The sequence below is a fragment of the Furipterus horrens genome, unplaced genomic scaffold (assembly GCF_987537825.1).
Source record: "Furipterus horrens unplaced genomic scaffold, mFurHor1.1.pri manual_scaffold_4, whole genome shotgun sequence".
Lineage (NCBI taxonomy): Eukaryota > Metazoa > Chordata > Mammalia > Chiroptera > Furipteridae > Furipterus > Furipterus horrens.
In genome coordinates, this window is record NW_028327174.1 from 199216709 (window position 1) to 199237568 (window position 20860).

Sequence of the window (20860 nt, forward strand, 5' to 3'; positions counted from 1 at the left end):
CCTGTCTTGGTGATCCAGCAGGCTTTCCCACCCACACAGCCTTTGCACCCTCTGTTCTCCACACTGGAATGCTCCCAGGGGTTTCTCTCCCTTGACATTGACCTACTTAATTCTACTTGGGCTTTAGAGCTCAAGTCCAATCCAGTCCATTTTCTTTTGAAGTTCCAGTAACTCTGGGTCACTTCTTTCCGTTTGAGATTTTACATGTAATAGTAAGGCAGGTATGTTTATTTGATAAGAATTAGTTTCCCCCACTAGACTGTGAGTGCCCGAAGGCAGGAACCTTGTCCATCCCGTTCACCAGTGCATCCACGGCACACATCGAGATGCCGGGCCCACGGAGGACGTGCAATAAGTATCTGTAGAATGAGTTAAATCGCAGTCGACAGCGAAGGAAGTGGCTGGATAGTGAGTCGATAGTTCAGAAGACAGACTTCTGAGCTGGAAATAAAGATATGGAGGTCATTTATTCAGAGGGATGGAAGGGCTCGCCTCAGCGGTGTGCGGTCTGAAAGAGTTTGTAACTAGTCAAGAGATAAATAGTAAAGTGGCTCGCAGTCACTCGCACAGGTTACCGCCCATCCTGGTGGTCTGAGCCCCGTCCCTAAAAGAGCGGGGAACAACTCCAAATGCCCCCCGTAACACAGCCCGCACAGCGCGCGCGACCTTCCCCCCTCGGACACCCACCGCGCGCCTGTCTCCAGTAGATGAGCAGGACGGCTCCGCCCCTTCCGTCTGCGGTGACCGGAAGTGGGGCGGCAGCGCCGGAAGTTTAGGGGAGTTTCCTGCGAGCTTCGCTTCCTCAACATGGCAGCGCCCTTGTCAGTGGAGGTGGAGTTCGGGTGAGTCAGAGTTGGGGGCACCGTGGGGATGGATTGAAGTCTTCGGGCCCGGAACTCCTCTCCCTCTGCCTTGGGGTCTGTCATGACCGAATCTCCGAGGCTTCCGGCTCCTCCTTTGAGCTACGCCATTCGCCTCGGACGGTCTGAGTGGCTTGGTCTTCTTTGACGACGAGGCCGTATGTCCGAGAATAGAGGCGCACAGCCGGGTGTGAAAGTGCTGTCTGGGCACTCCTCGGTGCCCCGTGCGGTGCCGGACTCAAAAAGGCGTGCTGGTTACCAGGCGGCCTCCCTGCCGCCTTTGCCAGTCCCGTTCTGGACCAGGCCCGAGTGTCAGGGACCTGAGCTCCTAGAATCGAGAAGGACCACCCTTCACCTCCTTCATTCTTTCCTTCTGGCAGCAAGTCTCCTTACAAGGTTCTTGAAGCCTTGTTTTTCGTGGAATGTGTGGTCAAGACAAGACTCCTTCCTTCTCCTTCGCAAGATTCGGGGGTGTTAAACAGACGTGAGCCCCTTTGGGGACCTCAGTGAATTTGCTGAATGCCTTCTGCAGTCGAGGAGTTACAGGGATAAGATAGCACAGTGAAGGGGACTCACCCTGAAATACAGGGTGCACAGATGAAAGGTGCAGGAATTGAGGCACACGTACCAATAACTGCAGAAACACAAGATCAGGGAGAATGTCTCCTCAAGCCACCATTTTCTTCGCCTACATATGATTTTGGAGCCGAGAGAAACTACAGAGCTTAGAAGGAAAAGAAACTAAGATCCTAAGAGACCAGAGTCTCTTAGGAATATGTGTGTGTGTGTGTGTGTGTGTGTGTGAAGATAAACCAGCCAAGGCTTATGTGGAAGGAGAAGTCTGGAACGGGAACTCTAAAACCTCTGTCCCTAAATGCCTTTTCTTACATTGGATGCTCCCAGTTTCTTTTATGCTTCCCCTTCATTGGGTAGTTTATTCACCAGTCATTTATTAAGTGCCTACCATGTGCCAGGCACTGAGCCAGGCACTGAGGATACAAAGATAAATAGAACTCTGTCCACGTTCCCCAGTGTTCAGCGTTTCTGTCCCTTGGAAGGGGGTAGGCTCATGAATATTAAGTGCATTTTAATTGATTTTAATTAGAACCATACTGGTTTGGCCTCCTGATGATTTTGCTTCACTGACCCTTGACCCAGCTATGGCCCCCCTATAGTCTGGAGGTTCTAGGAGGATCCCTACTGCTGCGACAGGCCCCAGCAGAGCTGAAAATGGAAAAGCTGCTCGCTGCCAGTGTTAAGGTTTATCTACAGCCAACTTACTTTTCAGGCTCACTGAGTCAGACGCGGTATTTTGTTCTCCAGAAATGTCTTCTGTCTGGCAGCAGTACGGGATTCATGTGAGGAAGATAAATTCCCTGCCCTCCAGAGCTACAGACAAGCTTAATTACCCCTTTTCTTCCCAGACCACCTCTAGCCTCAGGCTCCCTTACCCCCCAAGGGCAACAGTGGGCTCCAGCAAGGCAGGGCAACACTCCTCCACACCCACCACCACTGGGTTCCATGGGAGTCACGGCTTCTCAGGAAGCAAGAATGCCCAAGAGGCGTGCCAAACCCAGATTCCTTCTCTCCTTGTCCTTTTCTCCACGCGATTTCTTTCATTTCCTGTGTCTCTTAGAAGACTCCCTTCACCCTTCATTCTGAACCTGAACAGATTTGCAAAGAAGCTGCCTTGCCCGTTATTCTCTGCCCTTTGTCCCCTGATCCTTGAAGGGTTGAGGTGAGGACTTGGCCTCTTTCCCCAGAGCAGATGGCCTCCCAGCCCCACCAGCTTCTTCAGAAGACCCCTGAACACCTTTGTTACTCTTAATCAGTGACCACTTCTGCCTTCCTTTGTCTTGCCTCATGAACTGTCCTTAGCAGAGCACTTTCTCAGGGCACACAGGGTTCAAAGTATGTAGTACAGTGTGTTTTGTCCCTGTGGTGCAGGTGTGAGATCCTTTCCTCCTTTTCCCTTTTCCTCCTTCCTGAGTCTGGGAGGTATTGGCAAAGGGACGGAGTGCCATTGAAGTGGGAGAAATGGGCATTTTCACTCATGGCAATTGGGTGCCTACTGTGTGCTGGGCCATGACTCAGGCAGAGCTTACCTTCCAACAGGTAGAGAGGAAATAAATCAACAAAAGTTTAAAAATAGAAGGTGATAAACTACAAAAAGTGAAGGCAGTTTTGGGAATGTCTATACCAGTCACTGGTACCAAGAAAAACTCCCACCAAGAAATGGAGAGTTGAAGTAAGATGAGGCGTCTTTAAGATGTAATTCTTTAGTTGACTTTGAAGAGCAAACCCTGTCAGACATTGAAGAGTCCGGCTTTGGTTCTCTTCTGGGGCCAAAACAGGCCCCTTGCCTGCCTCCCTGCATCACTCCAGATGCTGGGCGTACACCTTGCTTCTCTCCAGATGTGGTGACAGCAGAAACCCCTCTCTGGGGGTGCTAATGACCCAGCAGTGACAGGCCACTCCCTGAGCCAGGTCACTCCCCAGTCCTCCCATCATCTGATTGTAAAGGGAACAACAGTCCCAGCCTCTGTGCCTGGCACCACCAGGTTTGGCCGTTCTTGGTTGTTTGCCTGGGTCCCAGTGCCTCCAGCTCCCTCCCCTTTTCTCTGACCCCCAATTCCTGAGCCCCTTGCCTGTGGCCCTCCCCCACCCCAGCTGCTGCATGTGCCAACCTCCACCCAGGAGAGAAGGAGGCTCTTGAAAGGGGATAAATGGAGGCTCTGTGCAGGCTTGCAGCTGAAATGGCCCTGCGTGCGGCCACAGATGGGCCTCCTCTCCCCCTCCACATTTCTGCGTCAACAAAGCATGACCTTGTTTGGATGACAGTCGCCCCATGTTTCCCCCATGACAATGCTTGCCTTGCCTTTGCCTCCCAGTGGACTGTCTCAGGGCATCTCTGTTCTCTGAACTTGGGAAAGGGTTGTGGGGTGGGAGGCCTCGCACCCGTCAAAGGGCTGTTCAGGCCTCCTCAGTTAAGGTCCACGCGAGGTGGGAGATGGAACCAGGAGCCCAGGAGGGAGGAGCAGTGTGAGCAGTGAGAGTCCTGGCGTCTGCGTCGGAAGCCCTGGCTTCTGGACTTGGCTCCGAGCATCTGTGCTGGAGCAGCGTCCCCTGGTCCAGGTGCTGGCCCACAGAGCGAACCAAGCTCTGCCCTCAAGGGGCTCTCTGACCTTTGGGGAGTCTTGGTTCCTTTTCTGCCAAGGCTGCTGGGGCTGAGCAGAAACCAGTCAGAATTCAAAGCCTAGCTCAGCCACTGCCTCTGTGACCTGAGACAAGTCACTTAGCCTCTTCAAGTGTCTGCTACTCCATCGGATGGAGTTAATAATGTCTGCTTCCCTCCCACCTTCCCCGGGATGTCCTGAGGAAGAAATGAGATGAAGAATGGCCTTGTAAATTGCTAAGCATGGCGGAGCCTCTTACCCCTCAGCACTGTGGTGTGCCCAGCAGACCAGCAGTGGTTGGCACAAGCAGGTCCATTTCAAACCCTCACCTGACCAGAAGAAACCTCTCAACACATACAGGGCCTCCAACTTTCCTCATGGTGGCTTCTTGACATTTTTGTAGATGGAAAGACTAAGACTCGAGAACATGGAGTCACATGCCCAAGGTCTAGGTGTCAGGCAGAGGCAGAGGCTGGTCTCCGTCTCGAGGCCATCAGCACCAAATCTGAACCTGTATGCTAAGCTGCCTCTTGAGAAAGCAGAGGATTGAAAACAAGAGTCTACAAGTTTGGATACTCGATTATTAGGGAAAATGATTTATATCCTCTTTATCACACCAGAGAGTCACATGGGAGAATCAGTCACTGGTACCCAAGATGTTCCTAAATCTTGGCTTTCACCATCTCTTGGACTTCTTTTGCCAGCCCCCTCTTCAGTTTTCAGTGTCAGCCAGGTGTTTGCAGGAGCTTACCTGGCTGTCTTTCTCTGGCCCTCCTTTGCAGAGGTGGCGCGGAGCTCCTGTTCGACGGGGTAAAGAAACACCAGATCACCTTGCCTGGACAGGAGGAGCCCTGTGAGTATGGGTTGTCTGACCCCCTCCCTGGGCTACGCTGACAGGAATCTACAGGGCTCACTCAACCCTGGTCAAGTGGGGATGGGTGGGGTTTCCCTGGCCAGAGGGAGGAAGAGAGATTGCCAGAGCGTCCTTCCCCAATCGTCTCTGGGACCTGCCTGCTTGGCAGGAGGGTGGTGGCAAACCTTAGTCTTTGTGAATGTGGGTTCTGTATTCAGACAGACTTAAGTGTGAATCCCCTTAGAACCTTAGGCCAGTGATCTCACCTCTCTTAGCTTTAACGGGGTTGCTAAAAAGATCATCTTCATTATTATCAGATGGCAGCAGGGAGATGTTCCTGTGTAGGTGGTACCCTTCACTGAGCATGGAACAATGCGGAGGGGCTCATGTTATAGTAAAGAGTCTTTAGTTGAGAAGAAAATATCCAGCCATTGTGGCTCAGTGGATTGAGCATCAGCCTGCAAACCAAAGGGTTGCTGGTTCGATTCCCAGTCAGGCTGTGGGCCAGGTCCCCAGTTGGGGGCGTGTGAGAGGCAACCACACACTGATGTTTCTCTCTCTTTCTCCCTCCCTTCCCCTCTCTCTAAAAATAAGTAAATAAAATCTTTAAAAAAAAAAAAGAAAAGAAGAAAAGAAAATACCCAGCCAAAAAGGAGGTTGGAGGGGGGAGGTTGACTAAGGGAGACAGTGGGCTTTTCTCATTTGTCCATTCAAATACTTGTTTATCTTTGTTTAGCAAACTTATACTGAGCACTTCCTGTGTGGCAGACCATGTACCAGGCACTGGGGAGACAGCCATGAATGAGAGCCAGTCCCTGCCATCAAACTGGGGGCTAGAAGAGTTCCAGCTGGGTAAATACCAGTGCAGTGTAGAAGTGGGCTGGGGTCACAGCTGGCGGTGCACCATGTTCCCAGCAGGGGGTCCTAGTCAGAGAAGAATGCTCAGGACCCTCGGGACTGAGAGCCCAACCTGCTGCGGGCTGAGCTGCAGCGGGGAGAAGAGGCTGGGGAATGAGGTTCCTGGGTGCAGGCCATAGATAATGGTCAGTGAGGCCAGACAGTTCTTCTGGAACTAGAGAAGCATCTGCCAGGAATCACCCGATTATTGCCCAAATTCGCTGGCTGCCAAGGTGGTCTCCAACCCTCCCTCACGTCGGAGAGCAGTGGCACAGGGCAGGTCTGTGTGTCACATGCAGTGGCTGGGGCGTACTCACCAAGGAGCAGGGCACTGCTCACTGCAGCTGGTGGTGGGCATGAGACCGGGGTTACATGTTGTAAATCTCAGGACTGTGGGATTGAGTGTCTTTGGTGGGGTAAGAGCCGGGGTGGTAGAGGTGAGTGCAGCCTTGGAAGTAAACTGGGGTCCTCAGAAGAAACCTCAAACATTCAGCCTTACCCTGACCAGTGTAGCGCAGCTGGTTGGAGAGTTGTCTCATAACCAAAAGGTTGTGGGTTCGATTCCTGGTCAGGGCACATACCTAGGTTGCAGGTTTGATCCCTCGTCCTGGTGGGGGCTGGGGGGTGAGCCCCCGGCCCAGGCATGTACGGGAGGCAACCCGTCGATGTTTTTCTCTCACATCAATGTTTCTCTTCCTCCCTCTCTCTAAAAACAATGAAAAAAAAATGTCCTCTGGTGAGGATTTTTTTTTTAAACTTCAAAAAAAAAAAAAAAGAAGAAAAAGGATTCAGCCTTAAAGACCTGACTGGAAAGTGATTAAAATATCACAGATTATGACTTACCTCCCCCTGCATTTGCATAGCATGAACATCCTCAGGTTTAATAATTCCAGCCCTTTTCACTCATTCATTGGCTGAGTGCTCATCAAATGCTAGATATGGGAGTTAGTACTTCATTCTTTCCTGTACTTGGCACTTGTTTTTTGAGTGCCTCCTTTGTGCCAGGCCCTGTGCTAGTTGCTGGGTATTTAGTGCTGCGTGAAACAAGAATGGTTCTTGCCTTAATGGAACCTACCGTGTAATGGCAGTTAAGCCAGGCAGTAAGTGATCACACGTGTACACACGCGTGTGTAACTGTACAAGCGGTCATCACCGCATGAGAACAAAAGGGTGCTCTGAATTAGACAATAGGTGGTCAGAGGCGACCTGGAGGCTAAGTCTTGAAGGATGAGAAGGAGCCAGCCCAGTAAATCCGAGGGGCAACAGAGGTTCCTGGGGCCTGCTTCAAGCAAAGGAGATATCACTCACTGTCAAGGAACTGAAAAGCCCAGCGTCATAAGGGACACAGGCCGTTTGGCATGGTAGGCAGTGCCCCAACTGGCTGTGCACTAAATTCCTAGGCGGTAGCTGTCGGTCCATTTTAAAAAGTGGAAATCCAAACACAGGGGTCAGGGGCCTTACTCCAAATCATAGTTATTTAAATGGCAGAGCTAGGGTTCAGAACCAGATTTCAGGGGCTCCGAAGTCCTTGCATGGTGCCACTAACCCTTCATCATTTATCCTCAGAGGTTCCCTGAATCATTAAACAGCTCACACTTGCAGTGTACTACCCAGGTTATGCACTTTTATTCATTTATATTCCTGCTTTCAAAAGCTACTTACTTTGATTTTCATAATGACCCCAGTAGGTAGCTGTATCATCAAGGAAACACACCTGAGAGAGAGAGAAGGGAGTGACCTGCCCAGAGTCACTCAGGTAGGGAAGGTGGGCTGACCAGGTTTGTGGCACCCCACCCTCCATCCGCTGCTTACCGGGCAGGCGGGGTCCTACCTACCCTCTCTGGGATGAAAGGAAAGGAAGGAGGGGAGGAAAGCTGAAATGGCCTTTTGCTCAGTCTTCGGGCACTTGGCTGTGATTCTGCCTCTGGTCCCCATATTTGCTCTGCTGTGCCCAGAGGCTTGGGTCACATCACAACCGCCGAGCTGCTTGGCAGCTGTCGGGCTTCACCCTGGCACACGGGAGCCCAACAGTTGCCACTGGGAGAGTCTTACTCTTCCCCCAAGCCCGTGCCCAGATCTGTTGCCTGGCAGCCTTCCCAGCCCGGGGGCTGCCACTTGGCCAAGTAGGTTCTGGAGACTCCAGCAGAGAAAATAGCAGCCGTAAGATTGTGGGTTGTGACAAGTCTGACAAACAAGGGAACTCCAGGGCCCTGGGTCTTGGGCCAGGGGAGAGCTTCCAGCCCAGGCAATTTGGGAAAAGAAGATGGGCAAGGTCAAAGGGGGCAAGGCTGCAAGAGCGGAGTCCTGGCCGTGCACAATAGCCAGTCCCTTCTTTTCATGAGCATCTGTTTTCCCATCTGTAAAATGGGAGGTTGTGCTAGATTTCATCTCGCTGAGCTGGTTATCTATTTGACATCTACCCTCCTGAAACGTTGCTTTCAGATCAAGTATACAGTTCTGGGAAGCAGGGTGTGCTGATCCAGGGACAAGTTGTGCCTGTAGGGGGACATCTTAATAGCCATTTTCACAGAGCAGGCCATGTCCTTGTTGTCTGGGGCTGGGAGGCACCCACCAGCTTTGGGCATTGTGGCCGCTGCAGGCCGGCATTTGTGTTTATGCTTCAAGGACCCCTTCATCTCCAGGCTTCCAGCCCATGCATGGTCAGTGGCCTGGAGCAAGCCCAGAACTTCGTGGGACAGACTGCCCCAGGAGGGGCATTACCTGCCCTGGCCCCCAGGAGGAGACATGTCTGCCTCACCGTTGCCTGCCCCTCTTCCTCTGCCCTGCCATTGTATTAAAGGGTGGCTGACAGGGGAGGGCAAGGGCTGGAGGGAGCTCCCGGGCGCTTTAAACTGCTTAGCATGCATTTCACAGCTTCTCTGGGGCCAGCTGTTCCTTTCTTTGCTCCGGGGCCTGTTTGCTGATCCCCTCCCCACGGCCCTCCACTCCCCCCCACCCCTCCCGGTCCCTGTGCAAAATTGCTTTTGAAAAGATCCACTTTCTGCTTAATTAAACAATGAGGAGCGTCCCTTCGCACATCTGTAAACCTCCTTCTGAGGCCAGTTTAGCCCACAAACTGCTCCATTCTTACCTCCATTCACTTGTAAATGGCCTCTCTGATGTTCCCTCTACCCTCTCTTCTCTCTTACTCCCCCCATCCCAGCTCTTTCTTCTCCCTTTCAACTAAGGCCTGGGGTGGGCTCCCAGAAGAGCCTTGTCTTGGAGCCCAGTAGACTTGGTGGGGACCAGAGTGGTTTAACCTATGGAAGAGAAGACTCAGGGGATCCGGGATCCGTCTCTCCCAAATCTGCAGGGCGGGCATGGGGAAGAGGGGCCATGTTTGTTGGCCTGGTCCCCGCGGAATAACCTGGCTCGGTGGGAGTGACAGGAAGATAGATTTCTGGTTGAGAGAAGAGCTCTCCCTGGAGCGTTCAAAGAGAGTCTGGATCAGGGTCTGCTGCAGCCAGGACTGTTCTTTCAGCCTGGGAAACCAGGATGGACGTTGCTGGGGGCCCCTGCCACAGTGGGCAGCCAGTGTTCCCCGGCTGGATCTTGACACATGAGTCAAGGGCAAGTCCACTGGGGGAGGGATTCTGGTGGGAGACTTTCTAGGTTCTAAGGGGCATGCATGGTGCCCCGTCGCCAGCAGCTTTAGGTCCTGGCAGCCCAGAGGATAAGGGGTCCTAGGCCACTGGGCAAATGTACATTTTTCCTGTGTGTTTGCTGCTGTGCCGGGTGGGCCTGCTGCTGGCGTTGTGCCTGAATCCTCACAGCAGCTCTTTGGTGGTTGGGGTGGTGTCCCCATTTGTCAGAGGATGACACTGAGACTTTAGGGAGGTGAGGTGCCATCCTACCCAAGGCCACCTAGTGTACAGTTCCCGGCTCCAGAAACCGCACCCTTAACCACTCCGCCACAGAGTGGCAAGCAGGTCCCACTGCTTGCTTTTCCCCAGGTGGGCATGCCAGGTCCCAAGGCTTCCTGCTCCGGGCATGTTGCATTAGGGCGCTGCTCTCCCTCCTCTGGGGTGCGTGCCCATGGGCAGTCTGGCCTCAGAATGTGATTCCTCCAGCTGGGTGTCTTGGCAGCACCTTAAGGGTCTGAACATCTAAAATGGAGGGAAGAGGAGGGTGTGAGATTCTGCTCCCGGGCATACGTCATCAGTGTGGCTCAAATAAACTCACAAATGTAATGAAGGAAGGAAGGCAGGCCGGTGTCTGGGGCCCCTCACTCCTCTCCCAGCCCCTCTCCAGCTTCTGAGGGGAAGGTGGTGAATGCCACAAGGAGCCCCAGCCAGCCCCAGCATTGTCTGATTAAGGGTTGACTGACAGTACCCCACTCTCCAAAGCGGTCTGAGCGTGTCCCCAGGGTACCAGGCCCTCGGGCAGAGTGTGTGGAAGCTCAGGACATCCAGAGAGGGCAAGAAGCCCTGGTTCTTCTTCTGAATCATGGAAGACTTACAGCACCGATAGGCCAGGCACAGCGCCCAGAGCTTCGTATGAATCATCTTACTCATCCTCGCAGCGGCCCTGTGAGACATTCTTGCCATTTCCATTGTGTAGCTTTCCAGCCCGTGAGCTGCACCTGGGCCTGACGTTTGAAGCTGAGGCTCATGGGGGGTCTTACCCAAGGCCCTGTGACTAGGAAGTGGTGGCATCGAGGTGCTGCCCATGACGTTCTGTGCTGTGTGCTGTGGCCGTGCTGGGTCCTCCGAACACACTCCAGCACTGGGTGACGCTGTACATTTGAGCCTGACGCTCTTGCGTCAAGGCAGAGACACGTGGAGCGCAGCCCTGGGCAGTGTGGGTTCTGGGCCCTTGGAGCACAGAGTTGGTGAACACCCCCGGGGTCCATGGGGTACGGTGGGGGGTGACATCTCCTCCAGAGCAGGCCCCTTCTCAACGCCCACACATACCCTATAGGGTGTGGCCTCCGGCTATTGCTCATGCCAATCTTGCCTTCTCTGTTCTGTGACCTTGAACCTGCCAATTCCTTCCTGCCTTAGGTCTTCCCATATGTTCTTCCTTCTGCCCAGAATGCTCCCCCATCCTACCCTACTTACCCTTCAGGGCTCAATTTCAATGTTGACATCCTCAGAAAAGCTTTTTCCAACCCTACACAAAGGAAATAACGTTTATCACAACTAATTAAGTGATGCCCGGCCTGTCGGCTCCACAAGGGCAGGCTCTGCGTCTCTCTTGCACACCGTTGCCTCCCTAACACCTGGCACATAGTAGTTGCTCAGTAAATATTTAGCGTATGAATGATTGCATGGGATCCCAGGAGGAAAACCACCCTCTGTAGCAGTGGGAAGGCAGGAGGACACAGGCAAGGTGAAAGTGAGGTTCCCCAGAGCCATCCTGAAGCCACCAGCCCCTGACTCTGCTTAACCCTTCCTCCTCCCCTGGGTGCCTTTGGAAGCCGACCATCTGGCTTGGAGGCCATTTGCATATTGTCTGGGCCTCAGCAAGCCTAGCAAGATGTCCCTGGGGGTGTGTTTCAGGCCAGGCCTAGTAGCCCTTGCAGCCTGCCATGAGTCCCATCGCCTCCCACCCCCAAGTCCAGGCATGGGGGAACAATAAGGATGGTGATGTGGTGGCCTCACCATGGTAACAGGTTATCAAGAATGTGGGCAGGCCCAGGGGTGCAGAGGAGGGAGGGAGTGACCTCAGCAAAGGGGCATCATGATAAATGAGCCAGCACCGGCAGCAGACTCCCCCAAGCCCGCCCCTCTGGGGCTCCGTGATGGTGCCGTCACTCTGATGACCCCAACATGACCACTAGCCACCCCACCCCACCCCCCAGCCTATCCAGAGTGGACTAGAAGCCCCCTCCTTTAACACAGCTGGGTCTGGTTCTGTACCGGATGGCCAGGGCTGCGGAGGTGCAGCTGGTGGCCCTCAGGCCAGGCGCTGCCTGGTCCCTCTCAGTGCCTCTGCACATACAGGCGGAACGCTGCCCGCCAGAGCTGGCTGATGGATGTGTCAGACTCCGGCGGCTCTATCGAGCGGCCACAAGATGTATGGGCTGGCGGCCCACCAGACAGTGCCAAGATGGAGGCCAAGGGGAGCCCTCTGAAGCCTAGGCCTCGAGGGGAGCGCAGCGTGGAGTCCCCATGGACCTCAGCCCCTTGGAGGCGGCACTCCCTGTGCCCTGGCCACTCCAGGGGCTGTGAGGACGTCAGTCTGCTCTGTTTAAAAGTCGGAATTAATGTCGAAAGGTGACCGTCTCAGCCCAGACACTTTGCCTGTGGCCCCGTGCTCTCCTGGCATCTGATCCAGGGAAGTTGCCATTGAGCAGAGCGAGCCAGTCTCTCCAGGGTGCAGCCTGCCTGCCTTACAAGAGGGTGGTGTGCAGCCCATTGGGAGTGTCTTACAGCCCTGTCTAAGGCTGGTGCTGTGTGTGGCATGCTGCTGGGCCTGGGCTGGGAGAGACAAATGCTGGCCTTGCCCAAGCAGCCTTTCCCTCGCCTACTGCCAGGGCTCTGGCTCTAGACGGAGAAACAAGGCACTGCCTGGGCCCTTCTCCAGCTTAGCCTGAGACGTTGACTTGGGATGGGAGCGGCTAGTCCCAAGCTCCCTACTGGCTTCTCGGGGACTAGTCCTCAAGTCAGCTCCGGGAGAGAAGGAACTCCTACAGCCTCAGCAGAGTCTGTTTGAGGGGCAGTGGTGGAGAGCCCTGGCCTTTGAGTAATTGGTAGAGCCAGGTTTCAGTGTGCTGTGGCCTGGGAACCTGCTCCTGGGAAAGGAGAGGTGACCCTGGGGACAGGTGGCCCCAAGCTTCCATGTGATGTGCAAAGAGCTTGGTGGCTGTCCCACAACCACAAAGTGGCCGACATCAGTGTCCAGGGGAGCGGGAGAGGCCCTTTTCACGCTGAACCTCTTGCCCCGGTGTGGGGGAGGGCTCTGTGAACGGGGTGTCATGGGCAGTGATTTGTCAGCTCTGTGGCTGGCGAAGGATCCTGCTTTCCCTCTGTTGGAGGAAATTAACTGATGTTATCAGCTCAGCAATTGTTTTTCTTCCCTCACAAAGGGAAAATATATTCAGACCCCTCCAAGAGCAAAGTGGAATCCTCCCGCTCTGGGACTGGCTAGAGAGGTAAAGGTGGATGGGACTCTTCAGGAGCCTCTCAGAAGCCTATCTGTGGCAGTTTCAGACCGCCTCCCAGGACCTGGGAATGGGGGTCTGTCGCCCAACCCCTTCAGACATGACAGTGCCTCCTGCTACCTGCTTTGAGTCCCTTTTGTCTTTCCAAGCCTTCAGTAGTGCTAGGTGATGCATTCTCTGAAGACCTTCCTGGCAGGTCACTGACCTCTGCTAACCTACTTCCTCACCTTGGAGTCCACAAGTTCAGGGGCCATGACAGCTTGGTGTGAAAGAGGCCCTCTGAACCCCATGCTCACTTCCTTCTGGTGCAGGGAGGGCTGTGGGGGTCAGGAATAATTGGGGTTTCACAGCAGTTTGTTCTGTGCCTTCCTCTCCAGGGGACGTCCGTAACCTCCTTGTCTGGATCAAGAAGAATTTGCTTAAAGAGCGGCCAGAGCTGTTCATCCAGGGAGACAGCGTGTGAGTCCCTTCTTCCCTTCCTTTCCCTTCCCTTCCCTTCCCTTCCCTTCCCTGAGGTGGGTGGGCAGAGGGAATGAGGTTTGAGCCCTTATCTTTTTTTTTTTTTTAAGATTTTATTTAATTCTTTATTTTTAGAGAGAAGGAAGGGAGAGAGAAAGAGAGGGAGAGAAACATGAATGTGTGGTTGCCTCTCACACGCCCCCACTGGGGACCTGGCCCACAGCCCAGGCAGGTGCCGTGACTGGGAATCGAACCAGCGACCCTCTGGTTCACAGACTGGTGCAATCCACTGAGCCACAGCAGCCAGGGCTGAGCCCCTATCTTAGTGTTCAGCCACAACCTTCTGCGTGTCCTCTTGTCTCTGTTATCATCCCCTGGCCTCTGAGGAAAGAGCTTTCTGTTTTCTTGTTACCACGTTGGATTGTTGGGAATTTTTTAAACACCCAGGTCAGGTGACGGGTATATTTTTCAGAAAACTCAGATTCCTCCTTCTAGTTGCCACACACTAGCTGTGGAACCTTAGGCAAGTCACTTCACTTCTCTGGGCTTCAGCTGTGCTCTCTGTGCAAAAGTACTAAAGACAAGCTGCTGCCCAAGATCCCCTTCATTCCTTGACAGTCTAGAACTTTTTGTGCTCGACGAAATCTTCGATATCTGTGCTGTCTAGTATGGTGGCTGCTGGGCACATGAGGCTGTTGAGCCCTGGAAATGTGGCTAGTGTGAACGAGGAACTAAATATTCAGTTTTATTTAATGGTAATTTAAATTTAAATATGCCTAATAGATACCATATTCGACAGCAGACGTCCTGGTTCCAGGGAGTGTCACACACACACACACACACACACGTGCTCATTGGAGACACCCCTACCCTCAGCCCACATCTTTTACCTGTCCTAGGCCCAGCTCAGTCTCCTCGGCAAGAAGCCAGGTTCCATGTGCAAGAAGTCACTTTACTTCTACAACAAGGCCAACCTAATGTGTAAAAGCAGTGGGCAGGGCACTTGTGGGAATTGTTCATTTGCCCTGAAGCAGAGGTCACCAGTAGGTTCTGGGGTCTCAGGCTGCCATCAGTCTCTGGCTCAGGTCATGGTCCAGCAGTCATGGAGGCCACCCCAAGGACAGCAGTGCTCGCCGGGCCACTGGCAGCAGGAGCCAGGCTAAGGCACCAGTCTGAATTGAACCTTCCCTGCCTTCCACCAGGCAGGGCTTCTCTGGGGCTTTTAGCTGCTCGGAGCCACTGCTGGCCCCCCTGACTCGGCAGAGCTGAGACAGACCCTTGGGAAAACATGCTGCTGCCAGTGGGCACCACCACAGACCAGCCAGCAAGCCCCTCGCCCGCCGTCCCAGTCCATCCTCGCACAGGCCTGTGGGGAGGGCGCTGTAATTTGCCCGTGTTCAGCTGAGGATACTGATGCTCAGAGAAACAAAATGACCTGCCTGAGCGCTGGGAGGTGGTGCCCCAAGACCATGACCGTCAGACCAGGTTTCCTCTCCATTCAGTTGGTCACCTCTGCTTCCTGGGAGAGCTTTAACCAGAACTTCCGGAAGAGAGGCTTCCACCACACTCCCCTGCGGCCCCAATGCCTAAGCCACTCTGCCCTGGCTACTGACTGCCCCTGCCCTTCACTGCCTGCTACTCATCACCGTCTTCCCCGCAGGCGGCCAGGAATCCTGGTGCTGATTAACGATGCCGACTGGGAACTGCTGGTCAGTACCTCGGGGCCGCCCCTCCCCCAGCCCCTCCCCTTGCTGCTTTAGGAGGAAGGTCTGGGGCTTTTCATGAGGCCTAAATGGTGTGACTGAAGAATCCTCTGTTCCACTCTAACCACCATACTGAGGCCCCTCAAATCTCCCGCCCCGAGACAGGAAGAAAAGGGTAGCTGGGGGAAGTGGTGAACTGCCCTCCATCCTGGACATTTGCAAGTTAAAGTACAGGGTACCTGGTTCTCTAGCAGATTCTCTTTCCCAAAGCAGCCAGGTGTACCCCTCCCCTGACACTTGGGGTGAAACTGGAAAAATAGCCCTGATGATCTCCTCGTTTCTCTTCTGGACCAGGGCGAGCTGGACTACCAGCTTCAGGACCAGGACAGCGTCCTCTTCATATCCACTCTGCACGGCGGTTAAGGGCCCCTCTCTGTGCTGGGGCCCCCTCTTAGGGTGGGGAGACCAATCAGACATCCCCTTGGGCCCTGCTTCCAGAGCTCCCTGTCCCCCTTGGCTGCTTTCTTCCCTGCTCTGTCCCCTGAGTTCCCTCCAGGCAGGGAAAAGAGGCCAGGTGCTAAAACAAGCCTTTAGCAGGCACGTGAGCAGGGGAAGGCAGGCAGGCAGGCGCCTGAGCCCAGCATTCCCTCCCAGCAGCTGAGGTGGGGGAGGGTGCCCCTCTGGGTTTTCAAGAGTAGGGGGTGGCTCTGGGGCCAGGTGACCCCACTGTCTTCCATTGCTATGTCTCAGTCTGAACACTGAGTGGCCACTGACATGGCACCCCAGCTCCAGGTCACAGTGTCTTCATGGGAAAGATGAATGGTCCTCAATAGCTGATGGGAGGCCTCCTCCTTTCTCAAATGTTGGAGGAGTCCCCACCTCAGTTTCCCCATCTGGACAGTAGAGGGCTCTGCCTGTCCCCCATTGATATCATTATGGAACCCCAGCTGGGGTCCCCTATTCAGTGCTGACCCCCTCCCCCGCACCCAGCAGCTGCTCTCCCAGCCACACCCCTCCTCCAGCTCCCCCCATCCCCAGCCCTTGACCCTGGCTGGCCTTCCCCCCGCCCCACAGGCCACCAGATGGGCTCCTGAGACCTTCCCCCAGGAAAAGGCTGCCTGCAGCTCATTCTGGAGAGGAAGGAGAAGGCTTAACCTTGGACTGTCAGGTAGAGGCCTAGGGGGGGTCAGTGTGCCTCCGTTTCCTCCTGAACAATAACTGATACATTTTAGTGTCTGAAAATGGGGGTGATACTGATGTCACAAATGCAGACTTGCTCTCCCTTCCTACCTCCTGCAGGAAGCAGGATCGGGGCAAGCAAGCACCTGGGTAGGCAGGGTGGTTCACCCCTCCTCCCTCCATCCCTTCTGGAAGTCTCGGGGCCTCAGTGCCTGCAACAGCTGGCCTTGGGCAAATAAAAGACTAGGTTGTTTACTAGCCTTGCCTGGAGCTTTATCCCTGGAAACCAGGGGCACCCCACATGCCCTCAGACATGGTCTCTGCTCCACTCTCTCTGCCTCTTCCCAGGGCTTTCAGAGCTGCCCTTCACCCTAAAAAGTGGCAGGGGCTGAAACCCAGACTACCCAACCTCTCTGGGAGGGGGTGATCTGACAGGACCATCTGGAGGAGGGGATGACAGAGCTGGTCTGCGCTGCTGACCGGTGTGGGTCCCAGGACACGCATTGCCTCGTGTGTGTTTCCAAGGCCAGGCTTTGTCCCACCAACTGCAGCCAGCAACCCTAGAACCCACAACGGGGGTGACACAGATCAGACTGCTGAGCCCCTCCTTCCCATGACCTGGAGAAAAGCTTTGCTTGCTGGAGGAAGACATCAAAAAAAAAAAAAAGAAAAAGAAAAAGAAAAAAGGGCATTAACATCATCCTGCCCAAAACATTGCTTTTCACTGAATGTCAGTAATTTAAGGTGGAATTTCTCTCATTCTGTGAGGATGAAATGCCAGTTGGTTGCCCCAGCAGTGTGCTGGGGGTGTGGGGGATGTGTGCTCCCATCATTCTCAAGGCGAAAGGGACCAACCACACCTGGCTGGTAAGCTCCTCTCCAGCACTCTGCAGGTAGAGGCCCTCCGGGTACCTGTGTGGGTGGAGGCAGCCATGTTGGGGTTATTAGTAGGGGTTAGTCTGGGTGCAAATTAAGGCCATTGTTGGGCACTAAAATGCTATCTAGAGAAGCAGTTTGACCAGCCCACCAGGTGCTGAGGTCAGGGTCTCCATGTTAGAGAACAGAGCAAGGGACTTGAAATGGCCCCCTGCAGCCTCCCTTTGGAGGATCAGCCTGTCCTCTGATCCCTGGAACCTGGACGTTCTCCCTGCCTCCAGCCCCACTGAGGTGGCCCATTATCCCCCCTGGATTCCACATCCTGGAATCTGAGCCAGAGGATTTCTTTCTCCCTGGCGCTGGGGCAAGGGGCGTAGATATGGGATACCCCTTCCTCCACTGCACCCCAGTGAATACTGAGCAGGAGGGCAGAAGGACGCCCTGGGAAAACCACGTTCTCCGAGGCAGCCAGGGATGCCAGTGACAGCGCCAAGCCGTGGTCCACAGCATTTTGGGTCACTTTCAGCCCCAGGGCTGAGAGGGGTCAGGGACAGGTGACCTGACCTCAGCCCCATCAATGCCCAACTGCCCCTTCCCCCCAGACAGCTCCTGACCCCCAGCTCATGAGGAAATAAACGAATAAGCCCCGCTATCTCCGAAGATTTGTCTTTAATGAAAAGGATTCGTTTATCCAAGTTCGGTTTCCAAAGCCGAAGCGGTTGCCCGGCTAGATCGCATCATTCCCCACGCTTCTCTGACTCCTTCTCTGACTCCGGCAGTGGCTGGAGGAGGCTCTGCCTCTCAGTCGCTCTACAGGGGCTTGGCGGAAGGGGTTGGTTTATTGGGCATTTAGGGGTCGATTCAGGCTTTTTTGTTTTGGGGTTATTGGTGAGGGGATAGGTGAGAACTGGTTCAAAATGAGTTAGCCAGCGCTTTCTGTCCGCATCTTCTTTCGCTCCCGACTTCCTGCGGCCGGCCCGAGGGAGGGCTCCGGGGACCACTTTCGGGCCCTGCCGCCGCGTGCCAGCTTCGTTCCGACCGAAATTTGAAAACGGGGAAACGACGCGATCGACTGGAGGACCCCCTCGGCCAGGACTGTCACCCGCAGAGTAGAAGGAGGACGACAATAAGGATGAGGATGGCGACGCCGGCAGCAGGGACCGGCGTCTCCCGTTTGCGGGCTGGGCCGGCTGGACCGTGGCGCTGGGGCCAGCCAGCTAACGCTCCGAGCGAGTGGTCTCGCCTTCGTGAGCCGGGTCCCTGGGCTCTCGCCCCTGTTGCGCCCGGAGCTCAGCCACAGATGTCCAGCCACAATTCTCGGTTGGCCGCAGACTCGTACAAGAATTGCGTTTGGACAATCAGTGGCGAAGCCCCTGAGTTCAGGGCCCCGATCCCCTGCGGGGGCTCTGCTTCGCTCCTTAAAAGCAAGGAACCCGGAGATCTCCGGAGCTGCGCGTCCGACTGCCTCGCAGACGCTCAGCGGTTGCGGCCCATACCGCGGTAAGGTGCAGGAGCAAACACGCGGATCCCGACCCTGCTTGGGGAATCCCCATGCCCCTGGCGTGTGTCTCCTTCAGTCGCGGCCCGGGGTCCCTAAAGTAGCCCGCGCTGCGTCTCTGCGCTGCCCGAGGTCGGGGGAATCTCCATCAGGCCCGGGGAACCCCGAGTCCCCTCTCCCCACCCCCAGCCTGGGCTTCCCGGGCTCGCCAGGAATCTGGAAAGCTGGGGCCCGAGGCCGGGTGGCGTTTCCGAGCCCGGGTCCGGACTGCTGGACTCGTGGGTCCCCGCCCCCGCTGTCCCCAGGCACGCACCGGCTCCGGTGCTGTCCGCTTCCCTGTGGCTGAATCTTGGCCGGGGCGCCTGTAGTAGTGGTGGCAGTGGCCGGGGCGCGGCAGGGAGCGCTGGAATGCACCGCCGGGTCACCTGCCGTGCCCGGTGAGCCGGGCTGGGAGCCGGCGGGCTGGCGAGGCGCAGGGCTGAACCCCAGCGGGCGCCTCTGGCGGCTCGGGGCTGGGGCGGGCTTTTAGTGGGCCGCTCCAACAATACGGGCCTGGCGCGGAGAAAGGGGCTCGGCTGCAATTGGTACTGGATTTGAATAACGCCACGGGGCCATCAATGGTCATTGTGTCGGCGGGTAATGAATCTCCGCTGTCTCTCAGGCTGGCCAGGCAGCTGCAACCTGCGCTCAGGCAGCTCTTAAAGACATAGCGTGCCCCTCCCCGGGGGCGCCCGCCCTGCACTGGCCGGACCCCTCGCCCTCCTACCCCCACCCTGTGTCCTAGACTCCCAGTGTCCCTCCTGCTCCCTCCGCTGAACCCTTTGCCCATTGCCCCCTCCCTTCTCCTGGGCCAGGCACCCGCATCTCGGCCCTGCACTCCCATGGACCTTACTCGGGCTCCCGGCCTTGGCTGAGCTTCCCTCGCGTGCCGAGGGAACTCCTGGCTTCCTGTCTGCATGTAAACTGAGGCCTCTGGAGCCCTTCTTCCTTAAGCTTTAAGCTCCTGCCCGAGGGGCTTCTAGCTGGGGGGTGAGGGGGAACAGTCTGGAGGTCAGAGGGTCACCCCCTTAAAAGGCTCTGCTGAAGCATAAGGGAGGGGATGCAGTTCTGACCCCCAGGCTGAAGATGCCATTTCCAGTAACCACACCCCCCCAGGAATGTGCAAACTTCGGGGACCAAGGACAAGGGCTTGATTCCCGGGACACCTCCTGTAGGATCCTGGATATCTCCCCTCCAGCAGGGAGTGTGGGTGGGGGCAGGGTGGAAGACAGGTGTGGACTCTAGTAACGCTGTTTTCTCTCTTCCACTGGACAGCCCACCAGTCCAGGAGGGCAGGGGCTCCGTCTAGCTCAGAGATGCTCCCCACCCCCACCTCTGCCAGAAGGTTCTCAGTCTACTGGGGCAGTACTTACCCATTTTCTCTCCCAGAGCTCAGCCTAGCTTTCCCATTGAATCTCACACCCCTGAGGGGAGTGTGTGGCCATCCTTCCTGTACATCCTGCCCTCCATCGACCCCAGGGTTCCCCAGGCCCCCAAAGCAGCCCTTCCCTACCATCCTCTCCTCACAGCTGGGGGCCATCTTGCCATGTGTCCCCACTGAATTATTATTGGTGTGTCTATTCTTACTGGGCCAGGAAGTGGGTCCTACTGATCTTTGTGCCTCCAGGGCGTAGTAGGGTGCCCTCCAATCAATCCTTGAATACCCATTGATGACTTAAAAATGAACCACATAAACCTCTAGGAGTTTCTTACAAAAGTTGAAGACATATGGCTTCTGGGGAATACTACTTGGAGTGAGGGTTTTATAGAGGGGAGCCCTGCTCACTCACTGGGTCCCCCTCTTGGGAACTGTCCGTCTTATGATGATAGCAATACCCTCGAGTGCTTTATGTGCCAAGCATTGCGTGCGTTAAAGGTAGCGGTCGCTCGTTCACTCCTCTCAACAGCTCTGGGGAGCAGGTACTATGATCAGTCTGATTTTGCAGATGAAGAAACAGATTGGTGGCAGTTTAGTCCCTAGCCCACAGCTGGCAGGTGACGGAGCCACCGTTGGAACCCAAGGCTGTGGAGCCTGCCACACACCGCAGTTCCCTGGCCTTTACTCCGCAGCTACAAAGAGGACTGACACTCAGAACTCCAGACTCGCCCTCCCGAAAAACCAAAACCAAAACCAATAAAAGGGAAAAATAAAAGTAAAAACCCAACCTGGGAGAACACCCAGTTCTCTCCTTATAAATTAGAATCTTGTCCCGGC

At 55.2% G+C, this 20860-nt stretch overlaps 1 protein-coding gene across 4 annotated transcripts; it reads left to right on the forward strand.

The window, feature by feature from the left end:
- Positions 1 to 757: 757 nt before the first annotated feature.
- URM1 (ubiquitin related modifier 1) lies at positions 758 to 16490 on the forward strand. 4 transcript variants are annotated; one of them, XM_090274812.1, is made up of 6 exons: positions 758 to 842; positions 4819 to 4889; positions 13269 to 13350; positions 15011 to 15059; positions 15408 to 15509; positions 16128 to 16490. In XM_090274812.1, exons 1-5 carry the CDS (start codon positions 808 to 810, stop codon positions 15474 to 15476), a joined length of 306 nt encoding a protein of 101 aa, XP_090130938.1. In that variant the 5' UTR covers positions 758 to 807; the 3' UTR covers positions 15477 to 15509; positions 16128 to 16490. The 4 variants fall into 4 exon arrangements, with proteins under 4 accessions (XP_090130938.1, XP_090130937.1, XP_090130941.1 ...); XM_090274811.1 differs by having other exon boundaries at positions 15408 to 15471; XM_090274815.1 differs by lacking the exons at positions 15011 to 15059; positions 15408 to 15509; positions 16128 to 16490 and adding an exon at positions 14853 to 15004.
- Positions 16491 to 20860: the final 4370 nt, after the last annotated feature.

What these genes read in the sequence shown, in the direction of transcription:
- URM1 (XM_090274811.1), top strand. Translation starts at nt 808, where the DNA reads ATGGCAGCGCCCTTGTCAGTGGAGGTGGAGTTCGG. An exon ending in GCCTGGACAGGAGGAGCCCT is followed by an intron (nt 4,890 to 13,268) that starts GTGAGTATGGGT and finishes CTTCCTCTCCAG; the next exon opens with GGGACGTCCGTAACCTCCTT. An exon ending in TTCATCCAGGGAGACAGCGT is followed by an intron (nt 13,351 to 15,010) that starts GTGAGTCCCTTC and finishes TCTTCCCCGCAG; the next exon opens with GCGGCCAGGAATCCTGGTGC.